The following is a 24,628-nucleotide window of genomic DNA, read 5'->3' as shown; positions in this document are numbered from 1 at the left end:
AGGACTTGTCCTTCATCAAGAAAATTGAGAAGTCAATGAAGCAGCAAGATGACGGACATTAAAGTAAACCTTCCTAACAATCGGAGTCAGGCAACGCAGAGGGCCGCTCACTCAAAGAAAAGGTTTGAGAGGCAGCCAGATTTCAGACAGGACTACACTGAATTCGTGAACAAGATGCAGAACAAAGGTTATATGGAGAAGGTGCCGGAACATGAAACAAATAGGGATGATCATGATGGCCGTGTTAGGTATCTACCACACCATGGAGTCGTACACCCACAAAAGAAGAAACTTAGAGTCGTCAGTATATTTCTTGTGTTAATGATAATCAAATGCTTTGCACAAACTTAATTTCAATTCTTTGTTATGCCAGGTATGATGCTTTTGTGATTATGTAAGTTTGATTTGTATCATTGTATCTTTGAATGTAAACCATGTTTACCAAATAAATCCTCTGATGAGGCAAAGAAAAAAAAGGAAAAAACATGGAACCAGTGTATTCCCTAAGGAAATTGGTTAATATATCAATAGCACCCAGGTTACTATGTTACCATAAGATGAATGATGTCATATTTTCCATGGGATGTGAAGAATCGTAGACTTGTACATTTTTTTTACAATGGGCACATTAGATGGACATTGACAACATTGCAGTTTTACTGTATACAATACACTCAGCAAAAGGACATTCTTTATTGTACAAAATTTTCATATAAATGGTCGATAAAATATTATACAAATATACACTGTCTTGAGAGGTTCTGGTTACGGTAAAACTATGCGCAAGAGGTGACTCCAATAGTACTATTTGCTGAGGGGCGCAGCAAATGGTACTTTTTGAGTCACCGAGGCCCATAGTTTTAACCAGTACCTCGAATAGAAGGCGTGGTATATTTGTTTTATATCTTGCATCAAAAATTTATTTTATAAAAAAAAAAAAAAAAAAAAAAAAAATTGGGAAGAAAAAAAAGATTTAGAATATTTTGTTTTCATTGAATTAAGATTGGAAGAAAAAAAAAATCAATTAAAAAAAGAAAATTCACATTTTGTTTTCAACCCCCAAATAGTACTCCAAAATAGTACTCTCATATAGTATACAAATATTTTTGATGCAGGATATAATACTTTCTAAAAATTGTTCAAAAATTTCTGGTCATGTGACGAGCTCTCAACCAATCAAAAGCCAACAAATTTTTGATGCAGGATATAAATTTTAATATATAATATGGATTGTGAACAGAAGCATTATGGTTTTTGATAATAATCAGTGGCAAGAACTGACAGTTTGGCTTTTATTTCTGGAAACTTCAGAATTTTCAGGGAGAGACCATTAATTTGTCTGTGTTGGTCTAATTGCACTGGAACATTTATATAAAACATCAAGTGTTAATGCAACCCCACATGCCCCCCCCCCCTCCCCCAACAAAAAAACAGTATTGTTTGTAAATCTGCAATTCAGGTAATTGCATCATATCACATGGTCATATACTGTAGCTTACCACAAAGCTTGAGCTCTCATCTTTTAAAGGAATCTGTCTTAGAAACAAACCTGTATAATACTAAACAAATAATAATAATGTTCATTCCTCAATGTTCTCTGATGGGGAATCTCCCCTTCTTTCGTCAGTGCATTGTTCTTCATCATCTGAGTCTAGCACCCGTTCAATGGCTCTCAAGTCTACACCGATGTCATTCATACTGTCTCCAGCGTGTTGGGGTAGTGATGTCCCAGCCTCATCAGAGGGGTCCATGGAGAAGAGGGAATCTTCTGCCAGGGAGCTTCCATGAGCCTGATGACCCAGGCTCTGGGATGATGTGCTGGCGACAGAGTCGGGCATCGTAGAATCAGTCATGAATAGAGATTGGGCCGAAGGACAGTGCTCCCGAGACCCTCCCGAGAAGGCATCTGCATGGTTGTCTTCAGCTAGAGAGTCCACATGTGTCTGGTGGTCCAGGCTCTGCGAGGAGCTCCTTGCCACAGAGTCTGAAATGGCAGCATCTGTCATGAACAAAGAGCGAGCAGAACTGCAGTGTTCTTGAGATCCAGCAAAGGCATCCGAATGGCTGTCATCCTCCTCCTCAAGTGAGAAGGTTTGAGAGTTGTACGCCGGCATAGACTGGACAGCAGAAGACATTGATGGACTCTCACCAAGGTCAAAGAGTGGTGTCGTCAGGGAGCCATCATGGATCTCATCATCTCCTGGAGCATCACTCGAGGTGTAGGCATAGGATGACTCCAGGTGGGATCGTGTGACCGATGAGGACGAGACAAAGTTGTCACAGTCAAGAACTATAGGTGACTCCTGAGGAACGGAAATGGCAAGCTGAGACAGGGTACTGCATGGCTGCTGCTGATCAGAGCTTGGATCAGTACTTCCTTCTGTCCTCTCACCTCGGACACCATAAACAGAAATGGATGCAGAATGATCAGAAGGTATTGTCTCCTTGGTCTCTTCTGAAATGGTGTCATGCACCAACCGTCGCAGACTAGATGTTGGTTGGCCTATAGCTTGCCCAATCGCTTGGGAACTATCACTTTGCACTTCATACAACGTCACAGAAACAGTGTGGGTTGCCATAGAACCAGAATCAGCATCAGCATCAGGCAGCCGGCTGACTTTCCTTGGCACTCTCTTCTTTCTCTTTGCGCTGCCCTGTCCTCTCGAAGGTGGACTTACCAACTCAGCCATAAATGTCGGAACAGGCTTTGGTCTGATAGGTCTTCCACGAGAGCTTCTCAAAACCCTAGAAGATGTCGCTTCCTGAACCTCCTCCATTTGATGTCTTCTCCTAGCAGGAATGTACTCTTGCTGTTCAACAGCCTCTTCAGGTGCCAAGGGTCTCACAAGATGTCTTTCATCACTTGTACTGCTAACCACTCCAGTCATGCTGTCCAAGCTGTTGCTTCCGGGCCACGGCTTCCGTCTGAATCGTTCATACCGCTCACATGACTTCAGGTGCCTGCTAAGGTGGTACTTGGTGATGAAGCCTTTGCCGCAGAGATGGCACTGGTGGTCCCTCTGTCCGCTATGGATCTTCATATGCCTCATCAGCTGGGAGTCCTTGTAAAATCTCCTATCACAAACAGGACAACTCACCTGTAACGACATAAAATAAAAATAATAATAATAACTAGACTTTAATTCGTCACTTTGACGAATTAGGTGATACGTGCTATTTTGTTATCATGAAAGTGTGCCGATGATGATATAATGATAATGATCATAAATACGATAAAGACCATCATTAAGAGAGGTATAGCGCCCCCTTCAGGTATTCGATAGAGATTTGTAGAATCAGGATTTCAGAAAAAGTCGCCTAACACGCTAACTAAGAAAATTCTGACATGTCGCCTTTAATTGAAATTTTCACTATGATGATGTCATCGAAATGATAAATGATGTACGTCAATATTGTAGATAATTTATTAGCTACACCGTATCAGAATTTGGGAGAACATAGAGTACAAATAAGCTAGATAGTGCTCAAAGATCAATGTCATGAAGATTCATGATTTGAACGAAATTCACCTTCCTTAGGCATAACACGCAAATTAAGAAAATTCTGAAATGTGGCCTTTAATTGAATTTTGTACTATGATGACGTCAATGAAATAAAAAGGAGTGTTTATTTACCTTGAAGGCAATTGCCTCAACTACAAGATACCGAAATTTGGAAGAAAATCAGTCAATATTATGAGAAATACACTAAATTTTCCATAAATATAGTGACGTCATAATATGCAATTTTGTATTTTGACTTTCAAGGCCATTATGATGACGTCAAGATGTATTTAATGGCCTAATAAGATATGAAATCATATCTCCGACTCATACTGTATCTAAATATGAAACAAAATTGGCAGTCCTTATTCATCCCGATGTACTTTTTATAGGCATGTTTTTGCCCATATATGCTATGTAATACATGAGCTCACACGCACGGATATTTATCTTCAACGGACGCTCATTCCGTTATTAATAGTGATAAAAAGATGAACATGGTATCAAATTGTTCAGAAAAATATGAGGAATATCCTGTCAAAAAAAATTGAGAGGTAATTTTTTTTCGTTCGGCCGTGACGAACAAAAACGCGCAAAAATGCATGTTTTGCACGATTTTTTATGAAACGCTTATAATGGCCTAAAACGTATGCAAACAAAATTTAAGACGATTTTGAGCAATTTAAAATTTTACGCACGCGTTGTCGCGCGCACAAACGCGTACGCGCATTTTTGCGCGCATTTATTGACCTGAAATTGACCGGACGGATATTGATCTTAATCCTGATAATTATAAATGAGAAATTCCTTTCCGTTATGAAGATATGATCATAAGTTGATTTTCACAAAATGGCGCCTAGATGACGTCACGATGACCTTGAGTCATTGAAAAGTCATGCAGTTCTAAGTTAGACTAAGATCTATCATCATGCCAAGTTTTATGATTATAGCTTTATTCATTCTTGAGATATCTTGCGAACAAATTTGAGGAAGAATAATAATAAAAATAAATAATAATAATAATAAATAATAAATAATAAAGAAAAATCTTGACGAAATCAAAAGGTGATACGTATATTTCATACGTATCACCTAACAATAGTTCAGTTCTTGTATAGTGCATAATACGTCATAAAATAACATCTCTATGTTCTTCCAAAGAGCTTTGGAAATTATTACCCTAGCTTTAGCTATGGCCGCCTTATCAGCACACAGTGCATTTCAAGGAATAATCCTACCAGGTACCCAGAGAATATTTGTTGACTACTTATGTGAATGTTGAGCTCCGAACAGTCATTGTCCATCAGCTCAAAGTCATTCCAATATCTTCTTTCACATACAGGACAACTCATCTATAACTATAATAGTATATTTGTAAAGCGCTTAGAGACATTTGTATTAAGCACTATATACAAATGAAATATTATTATTATTACTATTATTATTATCAATGTAGAGAAGAGAGGAGAGAGTTCAATGACTTGTTAAGTAAAGAAGCATAAGAGGAAAAGGAGACAGAGAGGCTGATCACATAAAGAGGACAGATTGAATAAACGATACGGAAATAGCCGTAATACCTCAAGTGGGATACAGTATGAGTTTGATAGACAATGGGATGAAGAAGGAAAACATAATCTCCAACCCCAACTAAACCTCAATTAACCAACCAGAAGATGATAATGTAACTCACTTTCTTGACTTCTCTGTGTTGTTTCATGTGATAGCTGAGGTCGCTGTGTCTGGCAAACATCTTCTCACAGACAAAGCATTGAAGGTCCCTTTTCCCTGTATGGGTGACCTGATGAGATACCAGATGGATCTTCTGCCGGAAAGACTTGTTGCAGGCTTGGCAGGTGAATTGTTTCACTCCTAGAACAGTGAGGAAAAGAAATAACAGTAACAAGGGAAACGCTCTCGGCGGTCTCGCCTGCATAACGCAATTCAATATGATAAACCAGAACGTCAATGACGTAGCGCTCATCCGCATCTCATAACAACAAATATCGTAAATTTTATGTGGTACACTTTTGAACTGGTCAAAAAATAGAAATTTGATGCCCTGGAAGGGACATAATTTCATTTCATTTGCATAAAGTACCATAAATAATCAATGGAGCAAAATCTCACAATTCTGTGTAGAAGTTTATTGTTCCAAATTTAGCTCTACCAGATAAGGCAAACTCGGTCAAGAAATGAGGGAAAAGAAGCAATTTTTGTTATTTTTGGAATAAATTTGCATAAATTACCAAAATTAATTAATGGAGAACAATTTCAAAATTCTGTGTAGAAGTTTAGTGTACCAAAGTTAGCTCTACGATATAAAGCAAACCAAATCAAAATCGGTCGAGAAATGAAGGAGAAGAAGCCTTTTTTGTGATTTCGAATAAATTTGCATACATTAGTAGTATAGATAATGAATTTCACGATTCTGTGTAGAAATTTTAAATCCCCTCCTAGCCCATCATATGAAACAATCAGAATCAAAATCGGTTGAAAAATAACGAAGAAGAAGCATTTTGAAAATCTTAATGTTGATGCCACAACAAAGTCTAAGTTTGTTGACCTTAAATGGCCTTTGACCTTAACTTAGTGACCTGAAATTCTACTCACATGATTGGGGAGACTTGATAACCCTATAGTCCAAGTTTCATTGACTAAGAACTTATACTTTCAAGATTATATCAAAAATTCAAAAACTTAACCTTAGGTTAAGTTTTCGATGATGATGCTACAACATAGTGCAAGTCTGTTGACCTTAAATGACCTTTGACCTTGACTTTGTGATCTGAAATTCTACTCACATGATTGGGGATACTTGATTACCCTATAGTCAAAGTTTCATTGACTAAGAACTTATACTTTAAAAATTATACCAAAAATTCAAAAACTTAACCTTAGGTTAAGTTTTTGATGTTGACGCCGTCGCCGTCGCCGTCACCGGAAAAGCGGCGCCTATGTCTCGCTTTTTGCTACGCAGGCGAGACAAAAATGACATAACAAATAATAATATTGACAGCGAATGGTATACGGATACTGAGCTAACTTTGTCTGTTTCTGGCCGAGAGATGTACACTATCAATGTAAAGACATTCAGTTAAACTTTTTATTCACTTTGCAATAAAAATACAAAACAAATTCAAACAAATTGTTTGAAGTACAATAAATGGTATTATAACAGAAACATGGATTAAAATATTCACATTCTGCCAAAAAGGAAAGAAGCCACACAGGAAAAGCCATTACAAGAGGCCAACCTACAGGAACATTTCTATGTACAGAGAATAACATGGCTATTAAATATTAAAAATAAAAACAGCCTTCAACACTCGAAACCTTGTGCAAGATTTTGCTTCCCACACTGTGGAAATGAATATCATACCTGTGTGTATAAGTGAGTGAGCCCTGAGGTTGCTGCGGTCTGTGAAACCCTTATGGCAGATCTTACAACGATGAGGCTTCACCCCTAGGTGGGTTAGCAGGTGGGTACGCAGCTTGGACGATGAGGAGAACACGTGGGAACACACGTTACACTTGTGCATCTTATCTGGGCATCGCAGAGAGGGGTGGGCCTCCTTTAGGTGGTGTCGCAGCTGAGTCTTATCCAGGAAACTACGGTCACATTTCTGACAATCCAGAGTGCCCTTGCGATCTTTGATCCCTGAACCATAACAATTGGGATAGGAAAATAACCAATGATTATAAAAGTAATGATTTTGGTGATGATTATGATTAAGAAAGTTATTATGATCGACAGTGATAATAACAGTGATGATGAGAGTAATGACAAGAAGGATAATGATCATGGTGATCAATGATTATGATGGTGATGATGATAATGGTGACGATGACAATGATAATGTGCTGTTAACATTAATAATGAAGATAATGATGATGTTGAAGTCGATGATGATCACAAGGATAGTGCATAATGCATTGACAACTGATTTTTCCCATTCCCATAGCCTTTGACACAGGAGCCACCAGTTTCAGTAGGCAATGGGTTTACATACTATTTTAATATTCCACATCGACCATGTTCATCACAAGGATTATATATATTCTACTTTATTTTGACATCTACTAATATGAATTAAATTTATATTATTTGTAAACTGGAAACACAAAAACAGTTTTATTTGTATAATCATGTATATGAATGGTGTAGCACACAAGGTGTAATGTTATCACCGAGGTACCCATACACAGAAGAATAAACATGATACATATTCCTTGAAATAGCATGTACTCTAAAACAACCTTTGAAGGAAGTATCATACCTTGACAGACCCCTACCTCCCACCCCTAGATTTTCTCTACCAAGTTTCACCGACAATGCTCCTTTTCTAAAAGGGATTTTTCATGGGCATAACTGCTATCCAACATCAGATATATCCAAAATAATGGTGACCGTGCCTTTTCATCGATTGCCCCTGCCCTCTGGAACAAACTCCCACCCCATAATCAAAATGCCCCATCCACTGAATCATTCAAAACCCTTCTCAAAACCCACCTTTTTAATCAGTTATAGTTTACTGGAGGCGCACACAGGTAGTTAATTCCATTCAACTCAATTGTATTGTATTGTATTAGTAATATTATATTTTATTTTGTTGCTTTTAAGGTATTTAACATGTTGAATAATTATACTAAGTTAGACAGTACCACCCGTGCGCATAGAAATGCCTGTATATAGCACCCTATAAATGTAATTATTATTATTATTATTATACGATCACTAGTTTGTTACCTCTGAGTCGGCCATACTCCTTGGAATACCAGACTATGAGCTCCTCACCCGGTAGAATGTTTTGAAACGAAGTAAAATAGATGTGGGCTCCACTCTGAAAAGCCATCAGGTTATGTTTTTTGGCAATCTTAATGAACATCATCCAATTGGAACAACTCTCATCGTTGGTAAACAGGAGCTGGCACAGCTTTCCATCAGAGAAAATCTGCCATAGGAAGAATAAGGAAGAATATGAATGACCCTTTCAACAATAAACCTTATCAAATGAAAACTGTAGATCTAACACGACTAAGGGCCAGTCATCAGAAAATTCTAATGACCAGTTATGCCTACAGTGTAGTAATATGGCCACTGTCAACCAATCATTTGATTCGGATCTACTTCTTCATGTTGTAAACATGTAACAGAAATTTAGAGCTTATGAAAGTGATTAACAGCAAAAAGTGGTTTATCTGATGATCTTGTTAGGGTAATCTGTCATAAATCTGACAGCAGAGCAAATTGGGTACAATGTCAGGGGGAAGTAGAGCAAACTGTTTTTGTTTTTGTTTTAATTTAAAATAACATATTAAAACGAGAAGGGGATGTACGGACTGACAACCCCAAAACATAAACAGGAATTCTTAAGACTTATTGGTAGTATTCAGCCAACAGGTCACGTAACTGCATTTTTCAGCTGGACCCAGTAGTTATAATAAAACAATATCTCACCCTCCATGCTTTTTGTCCGATAGCATCTAGGTCTGTGGACGAATTGATGTCAGCAAGTTTCCCAACGACAGGACCAAAACGGGTGTTCATCTGAATCTCATGCTTGGCAAAAACTCCTTTAGGAAAATATAACAAAAGAAAATGTAAGAGAAGGGACTGGAGTATATTCAAGAATTGTAAACAGACTGTGTCAAGTCTGTTCAAAAAGACAACTTATTAGCCCATCAATACTAGTGAACAGGAGGGATTAGACTACCCAGCAAGGTCACTGGACAGGTGGTTATCTCATCAAATCAGCTCTCAATTAACATAAGAAAAAGAGGATCATGGGGACCAATGGTCACCGATTATGCATTATTATATAGAGGAAGCAAGGGGTTATAAGTAGTGCATTGTGGCTTTAAGACAACCTGGGTCTGATTCCAATCCCGTACAAGACTACTGAAGAGTTCAAAGTCTATGTTTAAAGCTAATTCTAAAGCCAAGTAAACTCAGCCAAGGTCGAGTGTTTGTTGATTTTTGTCACCATGTGGTCTACTGTAGAGTAAAGTCTAGCTGTTACTTGATTGAATACCGCATTGCACATCCGTTTGCAAGACAGTAACCTACATTACCACTCTTTGGCCAGACTTTGTTAAATGTCAGTGTACTGGTATGAAGGAATTTCTTGGTTTGGTTTGGTTTTATTTTCCGTATAAAAATTCAAATAATACAAGAATACAATTAACAAATATAATAAAAATCAAGAATTAATAACGGCTGGAATGCTCTATTCAGAGCAATTATTAAAATGGCTCTGTTCTTCCTAGAGGTCCAGAAATAGATAATTAAACACAGAAATAAAACATAAAATATAACAAAGATATTACATACGCACTATCCAAAAACCCCTCCCAAACCTTCTATATCATATTATGAATATGACCGTTACCATCCCCTCCCCCTCCCCCTTCACACCAAAAGTTTATAGTTCAAAATTTAGAATCCATTCATCTAGGCCATGCCGAAATAGATGAGTGTGTTCAATCATAATGGTGTATTTTTTAATCCTGTGAGCACCAAAATCTATTGCCTACATGTGCACATTCGTTTTAAATAGCCAGGGTATTATTTGAGCACATCAAAAATACACCATTATGATTGAACTAAAACCAAATGGTTAGAAATTCTAATACCATACCTGTCTCGCCTGGAATAACAGAGGAGGGTTTAAACATCAACAGATCTGGTAAAGACTGCCTTGCTCTGGTTTCAACTACTTTGTCTAGAACCATCACACTGGGTTTCTGATGAGGGCAGCATTTCACAATAGATTTACAGGAACTACACCCTACAAAATGATAAAGACCAAAATGGCAATGAGACCTGGTGATCTGCGTGTGCTGCATGTTTCAAACAAAGGACCGTCTCTGACCAATTAAACATTTTTTCCCCACTATCCTTGATCAAGTAGGTTAGAAGAAATACTGCTACACAATAGCAGTTCTATGGGATTTTTTTGTTTGTTTTTGGGGGTGGTTTTATTTTTATTTTTTTTTCAAATTTATTATTAGGTGGTCTGTCAACGACAGATCACCTATTGTTTTCGTCAGAATTTTCTTTCTTTATTATTATTATTATTATTATTATTATTATTATTTATTTTTATTTCCTACACTTTTTTGTGCCATAGATAACTCAAGTTCGGTTCCGTCAATTTCATTCAATTTTGGCACAGTCATAGGTCATTGCCATAAGACGTGACAGTAACCTTTTCAAGGTCATCAGGTCATCATGACGTCATCCAGGCGCCATTTTGTGAAATCACATTATCCATCATATCTTTATGATGCATAAACAAAGGTCATTCATATTCATATCACATATACTTCAGGTCAAGGGTCAACAAGTCATGTCATCAAAGGTCACAAAAAGGTCATGACGCGCACGTACGCGCGCGTCAAAATTTTAAAATGTTCAAAATCACTTAACTATTAAACGAGAGTACGAATCAGGTCATTTTAAGCATTTCAAAAATTTCCGTCCGTACTTGTCCCCGCGCGCGGTGCGCGCGCTCACAACGCGCGGAAAAGGTCAAATTCAATTTGTTTACATGATTTAGATTCCTCATACCGTAAATGACAATTTACATGAATTTCAGTCACTCTTCATATTTCATAAGGCCGTGAGCGCGCGTCAAAGTTCAAATTCCGCGCGTGCTGCTATGGGCAATATAATGTAAATTTGATCAAAAACATGCTACTTTATAAATCGAAATAGCTCTTCAGATAGTCCGTCGACCCCCAATTTGTATATCATGGTTGGAAAGAGCATGAGTTGGAGATATGATTTCATACCACCCTGACTCGTACAAAGTGAAATAAAGTCATCATATTGGCATCTAAACTCAAACAAATGTATTTTGTTGATGACGTCATTTTTGTCTTTGTTTATTTGAGATTATCTCACTTATTAGTGATCAATTTTCTCCCAGATTTTGATATGATGTAGCTGAGATAATTCTCTATCAGAAATATGGGGTGGTATTCTGATAGCGCGTACTAAGTTAGCGCGTACTTAGTTAGTTCACACTTTTATGGAGTGCCTGTTGCAAACTAATTTACCCTGTACAGATTATTTTAATCCTTCAATGCAAAGTGCCAAAAAAATTAATTTTGCAATGAAATGGGAAGAAAAAGATAATATGAGTATGAACTAAATTTTTAACAAAGTCTTTGGTATATTTTCTTTGTCATGAATATTGAAGGAGGAAGATGAAACCTAGCATTCCATAGAAGTGTGAACTAAAATTCTTGTTTAGTCTGGACTTAGTCCTGGCTTAACTTATGAGAATACCACCCATGGTATTTATTTTTCATTTAGATGACATCATCATAGTGATATATTCGATTAAAGGTGACAATGCATAATTTGTCATATTTGCGTGTTATGTCTATGGGAGGTCACTTTTTTCAAAACATGAATCTGCGTGACAAGGTGTTTTGACCAGTATCTCGGTTGTTATTTAACAGTTTTCTCCCAAATTTTAGTATGTTGTAGCTGAGACTATTTGCTATTTAAATATTTCCTCATTTTTTTCAATCAGATGTCAGGATCATGCTAATGCTCGTCATCATCATTAACATTATCGTTTTTATCATCATATAACATTATCATTATCATCATTATCATCACCTTTACTATCATGATCATCATCATGGTCATCATGATCATCATTGTTTACATGTCTATATAACTTCTCCCATTCTCAATTCTATCATAAGACTTAGACAGACCACCTTATTCGTCTTCGTGACGAATTAAATTTCTAGTTAGGTGGTCTGTTATCAACAGACCACCTATTGATTTCGTCAGAATTTTCTTTATTATTATTATTATTATTATTTATTTTTATTTCTTCCCGTTTTTTGTGCCCTGGATAACTCAAGTTTGGTTTAGTCAATTTGATTCAATTTTAGCACAGTCATAGGTCATTGTCATGACACGTGACAGGAACATTTTCAAGGTCATCATGTCATCGTGACGTCATCCAGACGCCATTTTGTGTAATCACATTATCCATCATATCTTCATGATGCGTACTCAAAGTTCATTCATATTCATATCACATATACTTCAGGTCAAGGGTCAACAGGTCATGTCATCAAAGGTCACAAAAAGGTCATGACGCGCGCGTATGTGCGCGTCAAATTTTAAAATTGCTCAAAATTACTTAACTACTAAAGGAGAGTACGAATCAGGTCATTTGAAGCATTTCAAAATTTTCCGTCCGTACTTGTCCCCGCGCGCGATGCGCGCGCTCACAACGCGCGGAAAAGATTAAATTCAATTTGTTTATATGATTTAGATTCCTCTTACCGTAAATGACAATTTACATTAATTTCAGTCACTCTTGACCTTTCATAAGGCCGTGAGCGCGCGTCAAAGTTCAAATTCCGCGCGTGCTGCTATGGGCAATATAATGTAAATTTGATCAAAAACATGCTACTTTATAGATCGAAATAGCTCTTCAGATAGTCAGTCGACCCCCAATTTTTATATCATGGTTGGAAAGAGCATGAGTTGGAGATATGATTTCATACCACCCTGACTCGTACAAAGTGAAACAAAATCTTCATATTTGCATCTAAACTAAAGAAAATGTATTTTGTTGATGACGTCATTTTTGTCTTTGTTTAATTGAGATTATCTCGCTTATCAGTGATCGATTTTCTCCCAGATTTCGATATGTTGTAGCTGAGATAATTCTCTATCAGAAATATGCAATTTATTTCACATTTGGATGACGTCATTATAGTTAAATATTCGATTAAATGCGACAATGCATAATTTGTCATATTTGCGTGTTATGTCTATGGGAGGTCACTTTTTTCAAAACATGAATCTGCATGACAATGTGTTTTGACCAGTATCTCAGTTGTTATTTAACAGTTTTCTCCCAAATTTTAGTATGTCGTAGCTGAGACTTTTTGCTATCTAAATATTTCCTCATTTTTTTCAATCAGATGTCAGGATCATGCTCATACTCATCATCGTCATCATCATCATCAATATCATCATCATTATCATCATCATCAATGTCACCATCATCATCATCATGGTCTGAAGATGATGATCATCAACATCACCATGATCATGATCATTATCATCATCATCAGTAACATTATCGTTTTTATCATCATATAACATTACCATTATCATGATCATCACCTTTACTATCATGATCATCATCATGTTTATCATGATCATCATTGTTTACATGTCTATATAACTTCTCCCATTCTCAAATCTATCATAAAACTTAGACAGACCACCTTATTCGTCTTCGTGACGAATTAAATTCTAGTTTGTTTTTTTTATATTTTTTTTTTTATTATTATTATTATTATTATTATTATTATTATTATTATTATTTTTTTTTTTTTTTTTTTTTTTTTGGGGGGGGGGGGGGGGGGGGGCTCAAGTCCTCAAAAGAACATACCGAGGCGCATGTATGAATGAATGCAAGAACCCCCCATCTCCCCTAAAAGCCTCCCAAAATTTTTCTTCTAAAACTGCTACACTGTACTGCTGGTAAATTTAATACATGTTTGTCTTTAGCTAGCTACATGAACATGACAGATAGTGAAGGAAAAACTAAAGAATTTGTTAAAGAGTTGCAGGAAAGAAATCCCATGTATTACTGTTTCTCATCATTGTCACAGACACTTCAAAATTCAGTTATTGTGTCATTTAATTTAATTCATTTTTGATATCAGAACTTCAGATGTGTACATTATCAAAGTCAACAGACTCCCATTTCTTCCAAATTTCTTCCTTGAGGGAAGTTTGAAGAATGCCAGAATCACCAACAGGGAAAAAATACACGGGGGCTTGGGGCAAATTAGCCCCTGAAACGCCAAAAAGAGCCCCCAAAAAGTCATAAAAGAGCCCCTCAAAATAGCATAGAGTTCAATGCAAAAAAAATAGAGAGTGTCATTTTCATGCAAGCAAGCTTGAAAAGTAGCCCCCAAAATTTGTAAAGTATTTTTTTCCCTGATCACCAACAATTTTCATTAATCCTGTACCAAGCCCAATGTTGTAAGTGTTAATTGACATCTTATCTTGAAGTTAAAGGTATTACAATGTTTTGGTATGGGGTCATGAATTTGGTTCAAATTAACAATTTCGGAAGCATATGCATTCCTACAATATTCATTAATCGTTGTTGCGGTTGAAATCTAGTCTAAAGTTATGAAATTATAAATAATAAACTCTTTATGTTGTATAGCTCCTTCTCAAGGTCAAGATATTAATTTAGCTATGAAACAATTTTTCTTGACTAAAATCAACTGATTAGCTAATCCCGAGTGGAAATTATATATTACAACTACATATTCTGAGATTTTCATGGTCGCAACTACCATTGTACGGCCATAGGCGCTATTTGAAATTTATCAAAATTTACCGGGAGCACCGGTAAATTTTATATTCAATTTTTCTCGAAAACAGAAGTGTTTTAGGGGCTAATTTTTTTAGTGCTTATAATACATGTACATCCACAGGGGCATCCAAATAAAACAAAATTGTAAAGATTCACTATCCACCCATTTTTCAAAATTTCCCAAAACTTTGTATTACCTTCAAAGGCACTAAATAATAGTATGAAGTATGATTTGTAATGATTGCATTAAATATAAAAGATCAAGTATTGCATGAAAATAAACAGTATTTTCAATAATTATTTGGTCCTGTTGTACAATCCCTATGTGTGTATTGTCAAATTTAAGGCTTGCATGACTGTATGTGCCACTACTGCATAATGATGAACAAGTATGTTACGGAAGGCACTAAATGTATGTTTACGGTAAGATTTAGGCATGAAGTACATTTTTGCAGATTATCATTTGATACAAAGGTTAGGCAACCATTAATGCACTGATAAGTGTATTTTTATTGGTGTTATTATGCTTTTATTAGCTAAAATCAAATCAAATAAAATGTACCTGCATACTTTAATACTATAGATGACTGAGATACGTAGGGAATAAACATTCTATCATGTAGCAAAATTTGGTGATATGATAAGAAATTGTTAGGTAAACACGCATTCGTTTCAAGTTAGTAAATAATGTATTTGTATTATAAATGAGATTGAACAATGTTACAGATTTTATGGTTTGTAACCAAGAGATTTATTATTGTCAATTTTATCTATCAATTTTACAGATTGAACCACCACATGCATCAAAAGCCATTGTCATGGTATTTTGCTCAGTGAATGTTATCACTTGCTGTACACTGTATGTAAGTGGAGATACCTGTCAAACAATTGTCATATGACACACACGCTGAGGGTATCTTCAATATGGTTTTCTAGGACTCATTTTGGTCTTTGGTGGATGAGCCTTTGGAGTACCGGTACAGTGAATAACATTAATATCATTAACATTCATAGTTTAATACAACATATTAAGAGAATGCTCTCCCATTTTAGCTGCTACAGGCCTTTCCCCCACATGGGAAATGAGTCAAGACTCAAGACATTTAGACCTCCCTGCAAGGTCACTGACAGGTGGTTATCTCATCAAATCAGCTCTCAATTAACATAAGAAAAAGAGGGTCATGGGGGACCAACAGGCACCGATTAGGCATTGTTTGCTATATAGAGGGCGCAAGTAGCTATAAGTAGTGTAGTGGGGCTTTGGGGCTTTAAAGCTTACAATGGGAGCACCAGGAGTGTCACGTATGCTAGAGATGAGCGCAATACAAGAACCCACTATTATTATTATTATTATTAATTACTTTCATAAACAAACCTTTACTCTTGCCCAACATTTCTATAGATTTTAATTCATGAATATGCAACATGTATCAAATAAAACCAAAAAAATGTAAGGAATATACTCACATGATTCCTGCTGTTTTTTAACCTCATGATTGATGTTATGCTGCACTATCCCACCGCTTGATTTGACCCCGACCCCACAGGTCATGACCCTTGACCTCTCCTGTGGAGGCGTGATCAAGGACGGTAGGGATGAGAGTTTCACCAACCCCGGAGAAACCTGCTGGGGTTGTAAGTTGAAAACATCAGGGCCTTGGTTCAACAAAGCTGGTTGTAAATCCATAGAGTTGGTAAAACCTGAGAAGCTGTTATTGTCATGGAAACCTTTCTGTGAGGTCAAAGGTGACAGCAGCTGGGTCTGTGACCCAAAGTTGAGGGGAGGGGAGAACAAGTTGATGTTTGAAATACTGTTTGTTAGGACAGAAGGTACTGAAATGCTTGTGCTCGAGGCCAATGGCATTGCTTCAGATTGACCACTTTGACCACCCGAGGGCAGTACGTTGAACTGGGAAGATAATGAGGTCACCTGAGGGGTGAAAGGTTGGCTTTGGAGCTGAGATGAACCAAGTTGGTTTGGAACAATCATGATCTGCTGGGGTGGATTGGTCTGCGCTGGCTGAACGACCGATGCTGGGGATGCAGTCGAGGTAATGAGATTGCAAATTTGGGAGAGGAGATGGGCGGAGTCCTGTGACGTCTGTGTCCTGATTGGTGGATGGGCTGGCTGCTGGCCACACCTATTGACCTGAGTGACCCCAGATGCAGGGTGGGCCAGTCCATTGTTTGGTAGGTGGATGGCGATGTTCATATTTACATGAGGTGGCTGCTGTCTAGTCAAAGATGATGAATTGGACCTGGAGAATGAATCGCATGAAGAGCAATAATAGTTTGTAAAAAAATCTGTGAAATAAGAAAGCCAACAAAAACAGTTACCTTTTACTTTTTCCTAATCCACTTTTTTTTTTATTAATATCATTATTTTGCTTTTGCCTGCCTCTTGTTTGCTTTATTTATTCATTTACCCATTGAACATTATTTCTCTCATGTCATACTTCATAGGCTTAATAAAGGAATTGCCCGATCCTGCTGGCAATGGGTTTTAACCATTCATTGTATGAACAACTTATGTACGCACGTAAGATAGGTGAACCTGTTAACAGCATCATTGGTTAAGCAGACTGATTTGCATTTATATATACAGGTACATAACATGTCAAAACAGCAACATCAAAACTCTACCTTTGTGAAGATACTGGTTGAGTAGCATTGATGTGAGTGCCTTGTATAATACCAGTGGATGATTGGTAGACAACAGTCTCAGGATTGCCTGTGACTGGCTTCAATAGACCAGCATTGTTGATGAATGCAGGAGCTGGTGCTGGTTGTGATTGTGTTGGAACAAGAACCCAGTTAGAACCTAGGAATAGGCAGCGTCAATAAAACAAAAGAATCATGGTGTCACTGTTCATTGTTTTACATATTTCATGATTTAGATAATAATACTTACGGGAAGGTTGAACTCTGGAATTATTGAAATGATTATCTTCTGACAATACTTTAAAAATAATTGGATAGTAATAAATTAAAAAAATAGCTGTATAGTGGACACTGGGTGGTACAGTGTAGATCTGATTTTTATTTTACATCCATCTAAAACCATCCATCTAAAAATTGTCCATCCATTATTATTTTGTTATGACTTCATTAATGTAAGTATTAGCCAGGCCCAAGGTAGTGCCACTTCATTTCTCTAATCTACCTTATGTAACTCCCCGTACATGTACTTCTACATGTACCACTGTTTACCTATCTGTTTCAGCGTGTAGAGCTTCTTAGCCGGTACCTGTGGCTGGATGTTCAATGTGCTACGCTGAAGTAAGGCCATTCTCTGCCCTGCCTGAACCCCTGCATTAGGTACAAGAACAACCGGTCCAGAAGGGGGTACGGTCTGCATTTGCACAAGAAAGGGAAAGAAGATGACTAGTAAATGAGTATTAATTAAACCCCACTGTCCTACTTGTAGCTACTTGCACCCTCTATACAGCCAACAATGCCTAAGCAGTACCTGTTGATCCCCCATGATGCCAATTTTTTATGTTAATTGAGAGCTGATGCCAGTGACCTTGCAGGGAGGTCTAATCCCTCAATGCCAAACTATGTTCCCATTTCTTGCAATATTGTCTTCTTAATAATGTTTGACGAATGAGACTAAGATAGCAAGCATCCATTCATTGCATCAGAATAGAATGCATTTTTATAAAAATTTGAATTCCAAAATGTTCTGATAACCTGAGCAAATCCTTTGATAGGCCGAATCTGGAGTGTGGGTCATAACCCAGGATTTAGATTATGTACAATACCCAAGTCACAGCTAGGAGAAAGACACCAGCTTGACAATATACCCAGAAGAAAATAAAAAACTAAATGTAAAAAAAATTGGGGGATTTTGAGTCAGTTTGTAGGTGTGCCTGATGTACACGTTCAGTTGTTCTCAAAAATATTCATATCCTCACAATTTTTTGTGAGGAAATTGATGTGTTTTGTCAAGTTTGTTTATATGTACATTAAATTTACTTCTTTACCTCACCTGGGTATGAAGAATTGGCAGGGTGGCAGGTTGGTGAGTGGTTGGTAGTGAGCCAGTGACCGGAGGAGAGGGTACGGCAGTCACTGGAATGCTCATCTCTGTCGGTACTGGAACCGCTGTCCTCAGCCCTGTCGGTCTACCGCAATGGGTGGTGCATGGCTGCACCATCTGAGTCGTACCACCATGAGGAAGGGTCAAGCTGCCCCCTTCCTGATGGGATCGGGGTACACCAGCAGCAGGGGGTGGGGAGGGGTCCAGGGGTACCTGTCCTATCGCAGTGGACTGGACGACTGCGTTGACTGCACTACTTAGTTGCTCAACGTTGATGGTAGCTAGTGTGTCATTCATTGTAACTCATCTCCTTTTCCTCAGTAAAGAAAGAATGAAAGTGCTTTGTAGGATTTTAAGAAATATAAACATTTTAAACTAGGTCAGATGATGGAGATGGCATTCATGTAAAGACAGTGTAATGTCAATGGCAATGAGGGATTTGACTTTGCTGTCTAAAAACGATTATAAAATTACTATACACTTTCTCACAGGTTTCACGGCAAACCGCTACACGATACAAGTGCATAGGCCTACCGACAGTTGGCCGGGGTGCAAGCGCGCGTGCTTGAAGTTGGCAACTGTAATGATTATCATCACTTCATAATGTGAATTACTTGCATGAATTTAATGAGGATCTGAGAATACAGTCACTAACTTCACGCACGCACGCACGCACGCACACACGCACACACCCCGCCTAGAAAGTCTACTGTCAGTGACTCCAGAGTATAGAGAGTCAATGCTAATGCATATTGACCTCTAGCACTGCACTACGTGTTAATAGGCAGCATTTGAATACATGAATAGTCAATACACTCACAACACACAAATGCACGCAATCATGCCGATGCGGCTGATCGGCAAGTTTGACAGTAGACTTAATCTAAAATTTGAATTGTTAAATTATTCTTTCTAAGTAACAATAACATCGGAAAGTTGAAAAAATTGTATTTTCCTGCCAGTTATGTAGCTAAATTACACCAAGTATATTGCACCAAATTTTTTTCTTCTTCAAATCTGGGCAAACCATGCATCAAATTAAAGCTTTTGATGGGAACAATCCAATGGTGTAGAGATAATTTGAATCAGAGGTTCTTTCACTGAGTTATGGCTTGTCAAAGGTGTCAATTCCCCCTATGTCTTCTGCTGCACCTTCTGGAAATAACTGGGATCTTACTCTCTAATCTTTCATCAGGGTTTCCAAATAAAAAAATACACTTATTATTCATCAAATCTAAGCTTTTCCTATGAGGAATACAGTGGCAAAAAAAATATGTTATAGAAAGTTTCTAGACCTAGTAGAAGCTGTATCACTTAAAATTTCACTTAACGGGAGGGAAAAGTAAGGTGGCCTTGAATTAAAGAGCACTTGCGAACCTGCATAGGCACCACTGAGAGAGCCCTGTTGCGACAAAATGAGACAAAGTTTCAGCATGAAAGGAAGGTGTTTCTATGAAGAAAACATCTCAAAGAATGGAATTGTCAGATTTAAATACTGTAAATTATTATGGTCTGACGATAAATTAGGTTCTGATGAAATGAGTATGTATCACAAGAAAATCAAGCAATTTCAAGAGTAAGAGTATAGGGTACAAACAGTTTATTTAAGAGCCATCGGCTCAATATAATTAAACATGCAAATAGTTGACAAAAATAAAATGTTTCAGAATCACTGTGAACTTAGATAGGAGTATATCCTATCACTGTTCATGTCGTCTTATCGGTACTCAATTATATCACAATATAATTCTCCATATTTCCAAAAGAAAATAGATTACCTGATGACCAGGTCATCCTTCGATTGTATAACGTACAATTAATCACCCACCGACTCTAGCCCGGTCTTTATATATATAAAGTGAACTGCTGTGGGTTAAAGAGTCCCGATTTAGAGTTCGTAAATACCACCTCTTCCTGTTTCTGAATAGGCGGAACGAAATGCTCTGGTGTATGTAGTAACCCGGTGCGATATGATGCATGACCTGCTAAGCCAGACCGGTGTACGACAGCACTGGGCGTTGACTCTACGACTTGACGCGAGTAGGTTGCCTGAGCGTGTCGACTACGAACACATGTCCATTCACTGATGGTGCCTAGGGTTATGGCTACGAGCCCAGCTTGTCCCTAAAAGAATTAAATGGAAACCAAATAGCCAACCATCTACAAAAATAAACACGATAGCTATAGCGATGTAAATCCTAACAATTTACAACAATCATTTACAATCTCTAGAGCTTGGCTTCACTGACATAAACCACTAAAATAGGCGACATTTATAAATGACCATGTACGGTATCTTTCACCTAGAAATTATAGAATAACACCTATGTCTTTACATATAGTTATACATGTATAACTTTTCAGTGCAATACAATTTCTTAAACCTCATATATTCTAAGCAAACAAAATAATCAAGGTTAAGTCTTCCTTATTCAACAAGCAAGATACAACACAAAAATCCATTATCTCGTAGTACATAGAAAATATCTTTCTCTTTATGAAATGTATGAAATTAACCTTCCTTCCAGATAATTACAAATAAGGTAATACATTTATTTCTGTAACTTACAGTTCAGATGTTCAAATGATGATTCAAGTTGAGGCGAGGGCTGATGAGGCTTCTACCACGTCGGCCTGTGCTGCCTGGTTCTTGCCTGGTCCCATAGTATAGGGAAAGTCTATGCCAGCAACTGCATGCTTATAGCCTGTGGCTGTAACTTTTACCTTCGTGGCCAACACCCCTCATTCACTCCCCAAAATCAGACCAAATTCTGAAAGGTCTGCTCCTCTCGAGATCTCATGTGCAATCTGATTAAACTACCCTAAATCTCTAATCCACGTTGGCTCTCTCAATAGTAACCTCTTTAACATTCTTTGTATTCCTCTCATGCCAAAACTGTCCATCCAAATTCCTTTTACTGAATCCTCTATACAAAACTTTCCTATTAACATTCTCCTCATCCTTTCCCCACACACAGACAAAGACAGACACCTGCTCTACTAGAGACCCAAGTTAGTTGACCTAGTAAATCCAAGCTAGTTGACCTAGTAAATTGCTACCAACAACATCTATTCATCTAACACCTGTCCAGGGTGCTACAAGAATTTTTTTCACCACTTGCCCTGTCGGGCAAGTGGGTTTTCAATTTACTTGCCCAAACAATATTTCCACTTGCCCAAAACTTTAAAGCGAAAAAGGACTCGAGGTTAAAGCATTTATTATCTCGTAATGATAAGTTAGTGTTTTAGATAGCAAATTAATGCACATACATGTACAGTGTAACTGTACTGAATAATAACCTAATATGTCAAAGAAAATGGTCAACAAAGGATGGTTGAAGGTTTAAAAAACGCATTTTATTGATTCTCCATAAATAATCAGATTCACATGAATCTCGGCAAGGTAGAATGGTTCAACAACAACGGCTTATATTCTGGGGGTCTCGATACTATTATCAAAATGACTCGCTCGGTCGGATCTTGAGACCGCAGTAATAAATTGAAAACGAGACAAAAACATTCATCTGATTTATATGAGCAGCGAGTTTTAAATAATATGTTCACAATCATTAACAGTCATTATGAATAAATATCAAACATTTGACTTTTTGTACTTACTAGAAAATCCCTGTTGTTTATTCCATTCCGATTCGCACGTGTTCATTTCCCTAGAATAATGACGTCATATTTGGCGTGATTCAACCAATCGGCAATCAGAGAATAGCAAAGGCCTGTCGGTGCGGCCTGCAGAGCTAGAGAGAGAGAGCGCGAATAAGCTCGCAGCTGGTACGATCGCGCTAGCTGTCTCTAGCTAGCTCACGGCCGGCCGTGCGTGGGAGGCGGAGCGGCATTCATGGCTTGAAGTGTCACTGTTGCATGCGCGCTGAGCTAGCTGAGCTGGCTAGCTGTCTGTGAAGTTTTTTCGAAATCGGAACGATCGCTTTTTTGCTTCTGGATTTTGACGACGGGTAAGAAGTTGACGGGTGAATGGTAGAGTTCTTGGACACTAGGAAATTACTGTAAAAGTATCACTTGCCCGAATCGGGCAAGTGATAATTTGATTTACTTGCCCGACGGCTCAATTTGGTTGCCCCGGGACGTCGGGCAAGCGGGTTTGTCGCGCCCTGCTGTCCATTACATTCTCTGTCTAAAAAAGAAATCCCAGTCACATTGTGACAGGAATAAAAACCGGATTTTGAATGGTGCCTAAGAGTAAGAACTTACCTTAAAAAACTGGGTCCAAAGTAACAAAATCAGTGGCTCTTTTTTCGAAGATGGATGATTAAAAATGTTTAAAAAAGTAAATGCAAACTGCTGATGAGGTTTTGATTGGTCTTCTTGAATTGCATGTAGTACTATATACAGCTGACCTGTGCAAAATTTTGTTTGGTAATAGACTCTACGTCATAATGACAAGGTTAGAGTGAAAAATTGAACCGAAAGTTGACCATGATTTAGGGTCACTTTTTTCAAGATGGTGACGTCCATGGGATGCTCAGTGTGAATTGACGCTCTGGAAAAATAACATCAAATGCAGGTTTCGCGATCATTTCAGGAAGTGAATTGTTGATTTCTCAAATTTTAATATAGGGTCTAGAGAATATAGAGTAGGGTCTAGGCCTAGATCTAGAGACACAAATTTAGTGAAAATCTTGTGAAATGTAGCCACAGTGCCATGATGAAAAATGCAATTTTAACACGTCTGCAGATAGGAAATGTCTTAAACGCGAACCCGTTTAGGTCTAGTCTATAGGCCTAGAATCTATGTAATTTTTGTTAGATCTAACAAGTTAGATCTAGATCTAGGCCTAGACCTGTGTAATTAATCGTCACTAACTTAATCTAGATCTAGGCCTAGATCTACCGATTTTGAGTGTAATCAGTTGAGTTTTGTACAGTCTAACTGTGGTGTTTGAAATGTTGAGAATCAATAGCACAGCGTTTAATACACAGCCAGCGCCAGAATAGTAATGCAGCTAAATCTAGATCTATGTGTGGCCCAGGCATGCCAGGGAGGCCTATACGCTCCGCCTATACTGTATACAAAGTATAAACCACAACCGTACAACGCAAAAATGTACGAGTGGGACAATGTGTAAAATTAACTTGTTAAGATCTGGAAATGAAGATGTAAAAGATTCCCCGATTGTCTTAACACCCTATATGCAGACTAGGCTATGCAAATAGTGAATACCGTATATGAATTATCTCGATTATAGTACCTTAAATTAATCTGTTGATTCTTAAACATGAATGTAAGCCATCAAACAACAGTCAGTGCAGTAGGGTCTAGATTTCTTGTTTTGACTCGCCTCGGTGTTACAAACGTTCGTGTCCGCCTAGCCGCTGTGACCGCGTAGAATGTAACCCGCACCGATCGTCCGAGTATTCGAGATCGGACGATCGGTGCGGATTTTATCCGCGCAGAATGTCCGTGTCGGACATTCCGTGCGCGCCTCAAATGTCTGACGGACAATCTGTGTGGAAGAGGTCCCGCACCAATAGTCCGCCTGCCGCACCGAATGTCCGTACTCTAGTCCACACGTATACATAGTCAAAACAATATAATTATACTTAATGAATGAAACGACTGGATAAGCCATATTCAGCTTTGTCAGCTAGCTAGGGATGACACATCAGGTCTTCCCGGCGCGGATCCAGGGGAGGGGTGGGGGGGGGGGGGTCGAGAAGGCCTTGACCCC

At 37.9% G+C, this 24,628-nt stretch overlaps 1 protein-coding gene across 1 annotated transcript; it reads right to left on the bottom strand.

Annotated features, from left to right (window-relative positions):
* Window positions 1–1,137: 1,137 nt before the first annotated feature.
* Window positions 1,138–24,211, bottom strand: LOC115924933. Its single transcript, XM_030987845.1, has 11 exons — window positions 24,149–24,211; window positions 18,876–19,236; window positions 18,095–18,236; window positions 17,528–17,705; window positions 16,352–17,142; window positions 10,142–10,291; window positions 8,962–9,077; window positions 8,251–8,455; window positions 6,883–7,161; window positions 5,194–5,372; window positions 1,138–3,098 (listed from the first exon to the last, which is right to left on the bottom strand). The coding sequence occupies exons 2-11, from the start codon at window positions 19,221–19,223 to the stop codon at window positions 1,581–1,583; spliced, it is 3,906 nt and encodes a 1,301-aa protein (XP_030843705.1). The 5' UTR covers window positions 19,224–19,236; window positions 24,149–24,211; the 3' UTR covers window positions 1,138–1,580.
* Between the last annotated feature and the right edge of the window lie 417 nt (window positions 24,212–24,628).

This window comes from Strongylocentrotus purpuratus, unplaced genomic scaffold, assembly GCF_000002235.5.
Source record: "Strongylocentrotus purpuratus isolate Spur 01 unplaced genomic scaffold, Spur_5.0 spur5_scaffold_17, whole genome shotgun sequence".
Lineage (NCBI taxonomy): Eukaryota > Metazoa > Echinodermata > Echinoidea > Camarodonta > Strongylocentrotidae > Strongylocentrotus > Strongylocentrotus purpuratus.
This window is presented reverse-complemented; position numbering and strand designations above follow the sequence as displayed.

What these genes read in the sequence shown, in the direction of transcription:
- LOC115924933 (XM_030987845.1), bottom strand. Translation starts at nt 19,223, where the DNA reads ATGAATGACACACTAGCTACCATCAACGTTGAGCAACTAAGTAGTGCA. An exon ending in TCGGACAAAAAGCATGGAGG is followed by an intron (nt 8,456 to 8,961) that starts GTGAGATATTGT and finishes TTCCTATGGCAG; the next exon opens with ATTTTCTCTGATGGAAAGCT. An exon ending in GGAGTATGGCCGACTCAGAG is followed by an intron (nt 7,162 to 8,250) that starts GTAACAAACTAG and finishes GTTATGGTTCAG; the next exon opens with GGATCAAAGATCGCAAGGGC.